General features: G+C 41.9%; 1 protein-coding gene across 1 annotated transcript in view; it reads left to right on the forward strand.

The window, feature by feature from the left end:
• Positions 1–5572, forward strand: part of kcnh2b (potassium voltage-gated channel, subfamily H (eag-related), member 2b) — a 212340-nt gene extending 206768 nt beyond the window's left edge. Inside the window, exons 21-23 of the mRNA XM_035657651.1 lie at positions 331–436; positions 647–748; positions 990–5572. Of these exons, the coding sequence (XP_035513544.1) occupies positions 331–436; positions 647–748; positions 990–1412 (631 nt within the window). The 3' untranslated portion in view covers positions 1413–5572. The remainder of the gene's footprint in view (positions 1–330; positions 437–646; positions 749–989) is intronic.
• Positions 5573–5903: the final 331 nt, after the last annotated feature.

Consider the following 5903-nt stretch of genomic DNA (forward strand, 5'->3'; position numbering starts at 1 on the left):
GGGGGCTGGGAACATGGTGACTTAGAACTACAAGCAGTCAGTCTGTTAAATGTCCGTTACATTGTGCAATTTCCTGGGAGAGCTCTGACCTACTTACCATAGTACCTCTCCCACACAGGTTTCTTTGCAATGAACAATCATCATTCAGACGTTTCTGTTCCTAAATCTTGGCAATTAAATCAATATTATAACTGATAATAACAATGGACAAAATTAGACCCAGGAGGAAAGAAAGACATTTCATTTAAATTGGAGTATTGAATGTCATAGATAATGTCAGCAGAAAACACAGCTTTAATGTCTTGATCACCTACTACACACTGTGTGCAGGTTGGAGAGTCGCATGTCGACAGACATCGGAGCAATCATGCAGCTGCTGCAGAGACAGATGGCCCTGGTTCCTCCTGCCTACAGCGCCGTTTCATCACCACCTCAGGTAAAAGCACACTTAAGCACACACACACACACAGGGTATTACGTAGAAGCTTGTTGTCACAGGGGGTTGTAACAGCAAGCATCTGTCTATGAACAAGAATAAGTCACCCTAACAACAGGAGGATGAAAGACAGCTTTCCATTATTGTTGGAGACTGACCAAGACAGAAGGCTACACTTCATGCAGACAAATAAGATGTTGTCTCTTGCAGGCCTCACCCTACCCTGCTCCCGGCCCAGGACCAGGTCCAGAGGAGAGACTGGTCCAGCCTGTTACACCTCTGGAGACAGACACCCTGGCCTCCCTATCACAGGTGAACTACATGCAGTAATAAAATGATTGCAGTCCTGAATGATATGAATACATTTGACTGTATTCTGTGGAGCTACGTGTTTGAATGCTGTCATTGGTCTCCAGTTAATATCAAACACTGAAACCCACAAAGCACTGGGTTAATGAATGACGCTATATTTGAAATTTGACATTGTGAGGAGTAAGAGGTAAAAGAGTTGTAGCAGCCAGTCCCACTGACCTCTCAGTTCCTTTCCCTGCAGATCTTGGATTCCCAGGACTTTGAGGAGTTCCCAGCCAAGCCTCTTGACTCCCTGCAGCCCCAGGACTTCACACTGATCAACACCGGCCAGGGCCAGCTTGCCCCCTCTGGACTAGAGAGCCTGGGGCAGCATCTGGAGCTGGAGCTGGGCCTGGGGACTGGGCCTGGTGTCATTTCAGGGCCAGCAGTGGGTTCAGGTTTAGGATTAGATTTAGGGAGCAGGGCAGCTGTTGGATCTGGCGTAGGAGCAGGGTTAGACTTTGTTTCAGGGTTGTGTATGGGGGCTGGGGTTGGGCCAGCGGCTGGAACAGGGGTATCATCCCTAGACCCTGAAACCCAAAGGAGGCGGTCCCTCCAAGAACCACAGACACCTCTGGACTCACGGACACCACAGAGACACGGCTCCGACCCAGGGGGGAGCTAAGGAAAAGGTGAAGGCGGATGGAAGGAGGGATACAGAGAGAGAATGAGAGTGATCCTGCTGTCCCTCATGGCACTTACTGTACCTACTACCAAAACCCTTTGGGGAACCCAGCTACTGTATCTTTCACCTTTGACCTCTCGAGAAAGGACACACAGCTCAGAGAGAGTGATGCCAGGCCTCTCTCTGTCTCTCTCTTCCACAAGTCCACCACCCCCCCTCTCCTCATAAAACATCTGGAGCTTTCTGAACTCCACAACGGTACAACCTTTAACCAAAACCACAAACAGAGCAGAGAGAAGCTCTGCCTCTAAATGAACACATTCCAGGTCAACCCTGACTGATCTGGTCTGCCTCTCAGTCATCTTCTGAGGATGACACATCTTCACACACACTTAAGTGACTGCTAACCTGTAGAAGAATCCCTTTACTGCTGTATCCAGTGTTGGATGACTGACGAGAACAAGAAAAGACAACAACGGACAGAATAATGACGAACAAGTAGCCATTTACGTCTTGCACTGAAAATCCTATTGATATAATGATTATTCTATTCTCTATGTCCGTGGCGCTTCCGATAAACTCACAAACTGGTTGGTGAAGTGTAGTGTTAGCTGGCCTAACAGGAAACCTGCCGTCCTTCTATTGGTTCCCTCCCCCTGATGCCCCGCCCTCAGAGGCGGAGCTGAGGCTCCCCCCTTCCCAAGAGCACACTGGATTGGCTGGTTTGCACCTCAGGGGTGGGAACTGGAGGGTTAAAAGCCATGAATTTTCTCGATGAACATATCAGCTGCCCTATCATAAACATTGTACAGATTTGCTAGTGAGTGAAGAACATATGGCATGCTCAGGCAGTGTCGCAAACAGGTAAACTGGCAAACTTACAAGTTTACCACGAGAACAGTGCACCAAAACAGCAAACTATAAATATTTAAAGAAGCAGGAAACCCCAGCTTACTAATTCCACAAGCTATGAGTTGTGACCTTACAGAGAAACAGAGAAGTTGTGTTTGATTATCAAAGTGATGAAGTCTGCTTTGATTTCAAAAGAAAAAAAAAAAGCTTGAGTGATTCTAGTTTATCATAGTTGAATTTGCTACCTCAGATTTTATTGGTCCTTACTTTTTTCACCTGAGCAAGCACCCACAATGCTTTTACCTTGTACATAGCAGTTTGTCGTGTGATACGTAAATATACAAGTTTGCCAGTTTACAGTGACCAGCCGAATGCGCCATTATTCTATGTACGGTACAATATGCAAACACTGGCGAGAAGAGATGAGTGATTGCGCTTTAATCTTATTATGTGTGTGATAAGTTCAGGTCCAAAGCTTTTACTGTGTGTGTTTGTCCTTGTCTTTTGGGGTTTCTTTTTTCTTTTTTTCTTTTTTTTGTCTTTCAGGCTGCAGAGCATGGCGTTTGCTTTCACACGCTGTAGAGGATCACTGGATTCTAATATTTAGGACAAATTTATTTTCTTGGCCCCAAAAAGTGATTTTAATGACTTGTTTAAACAGGCATATGACAGATTCAGTGTTTGTGTTTTGAATCTATACAGCACAAATAAAAAACCTGTACAATGTAGGTTTTAGTATACTTAGGAGGTCATCCAGAATTTTCACTTCTCCAGCAGCGATCCCAGGAAGAAGAAACTGTACTCGAGCACCAATCTTTCTGGTAAAACTTATAATAAGTGTTAATTTAATCTAATTACCTCCAATTTTGAAGTCCCTAGATACACATCTGATCCTTGTCATGTCATGTTAGCAGACCACCAACACACTAACACAGATTCTCTGAGGTATGAAGATGCACAGATGGTGAGTACTTCACCAGCCTAGTTAAAGGAAGGTAGAGTGTACAAGGGATTTTTGAAACTGTGAACGTCTTTGGTCCAGGCCTCCACTTTCATCTTCCTACGTGATATGATATCACTTCAGTGCATGTCAAGGAAATGGCAACTTAATATAGTGAATGATATGATTTCCTTTGTTCATGAATGTTCTTTGGACTTCAGTCATACTGTAGGTGGTCAGTAAGCAGGATGAAGAACATAAAAGTCTGGTTTCTTTTTAATTAAATAGTATCAACAGAAAGGTATTCCTTGCATACTAAAAATTACTGTAAAGTAGTGGTTCTCAACCTGGGGGTCAGGACCGTCACTAGGGGTCGCCAGCGCTTCACAGGGTGTTGGGAGGCCTTCTTGTTTTTAAGAAAACTTGAGAAATATAAACAGTAGGCCTATAGCTCAACATTTTGTTCACTTCTGTGAAAAACAGTAAATTAAATTGCCTAATCAAACAGTGGCCAGGTGGCAGGGACAATTTGTCCAAAAAGAAGCCTGTTTATTATGTATGATTGTTAAAAATGATAATAAAAACAAAACAAAAAACACAATACAGACAGATAATTTTATAAAAATCCCTGAAGAAAGTTTTACATAACCTTCCTGCAGTTAACAGTTTGGGTTCATTGAATAGTTTTGAATATAATATGAAATATCCATAAAATATGTCACCGAGTCAGGAGTCCTCAGTTTATTAAATTCCACAAGTAGAGACAAGAAGAGAACCACTGCTGTACAGTATAAGGAAAAAGGTCCCAGAACTAAGTTTTCTAACAATGTTTGAAAATAAATCAACAGTCAGAAGTTTAACACTTGGCGCAGTGCATGTCCATCCCATACAGAGAACATACACCCTTTTTAAATCTAAATAACCATCATCTACAAATGGAACAAATAGCAGTGGAGATGAACATGGCGTAAGGGTGGAGTCCAGGTACCTCAGGGCCAGCAGAGATGTATGAAATAATAAGAGTAGGTGCTCTACCCCCTTACAGTGGAACTAACTCTTTCATATTTATCAGTTTTGAGTTTTGAGTTGCCAAGATGAAGGAAAATACAAACCTGACATCTTCAAATTGTCTTCCCTGATACAAAATTATACGGACAGACCCTTTCCTGTACCCCACGATAAGGAGTTTACCAGAGGAGGGAAAGCCTGTTGAAGTGCAATAGTCCTTTAAACAGTTAAGACTTGTAGCAGCTTAACTGCATTTGTTAATTCTCAGCACTTTATTCCTTAAACAGTGCAGATGTTTAATGAAGACTCAGGAACGTGTCATTGATGTTCAACGGTTCATTTTCCTTTGTCTCACAACTCGAAACCAACCAATCAGAAGGAAGAAACGTTGCGTTTCATGCGTGACATGTACAGTAGTAACATCCAGAACTTTAACTCTGGCCCCTTTAATGCAGAATTGTGAAGATTGTATAATGCTGCTTGCTGGTCAAAGCTATTGTATTTATTTGTTGTTGTAGGATTATTAATATTTGTCTGTGGATTGTACCTACTATGATTTATCACTTGTCTCGGGTTGAAGAACAGCTCATTTGGTGGAGAAAGAAGTGAGGGCGTTCTGTGTAAACTTGTCTTCATAATTTATGCTCACGCAACCATTCTCAATATTTATTCAATATTTATGGGTGTACTTATTATTATCATTATTAATAATTCCAAACTGGTCACAAACGCACACATAGCCACATTGAGTCTTTGCCTGTGCAGTAATCGGCTAAACGTCCACAGCTAATGTCACACTTTGAGGTGCCCTTTAGTATTCAGCCAAAGCAAGTAAACGCTGTAACAGATGATCATTGGTGACATTTTAACCGGCGTGTAATTCAGCTGAAGGTTTGACTTAAAGGGCCAGTGTGTAGGATTCAGTGACATCTAGCCATGAAGACTGCAACCTCACAACATATCATAATACAACATGTTCAACATGAAATACAAAAATGCACAATAAAACAGAAGTACAACTACTTAAACACATTGGCCTCTTACAAAAAAACTACCACATGCCTCCGTCACCACATTCTTTAAGGCTACGTTCACACTGCAGGCCAAAGTAAACCAAATGTTTTGCTCATATGTGACTCGGATCTGATTTCTTCCATGACAGTGTGATATAGGTCTGATTCTTTGCAGTGTGACCTCAGGACCTTCAGGAATCTGATATTGGCCAAATTTTAAAAATGTGAACAGCCAAACAAAACAATCTGAACTGAGCGTTCAGGCTTGCAGTGTGAATGTAGCCTATGATGCCCTTAAATTCATCAGTGGATATAAATGTGTCTAATTTGAATACTGCACAGCCTGTAGGAGAAACTATTGTGGCTGCAGAACTCGCAAAAACATGAAAGACCCTATCTATAGCCAGTGTTTGGTTTGTCCGTTCTGGGCTTCTGTAGAAACATGGTGGACTCCACAGAAGAGGACCCGCTCCCTCTGTAAATAAAACGGATCATTCTAAGGTAACACGATTCCTATATTCAGATGATTATACACTAATGAAAACATACCTATAAATGTTATATTCCATTTCTGACTATGGATCCTCCTAAATTTTTACACACCATACTCACCAACCTAAGATCATTAATATATAACTGAGAGTGGGAAACATTAAAAAATGGTGGGTATCTGATTAT

This window comes from Morone saxatilis, unplaced genomic scaffold, assembly GCF_004916995.1.
Source record: "Morone saxatilis isolate NCDOM2014 unplaced genomic scaffold, NCSU_SB_2.0 Contig0, whole genome shotgun sequence".
Lineage (NCBI taxonomy): Eukaryota > Metazoa > Chordata > Actinopteri > Moronidae > Morone > Morone saxatilis.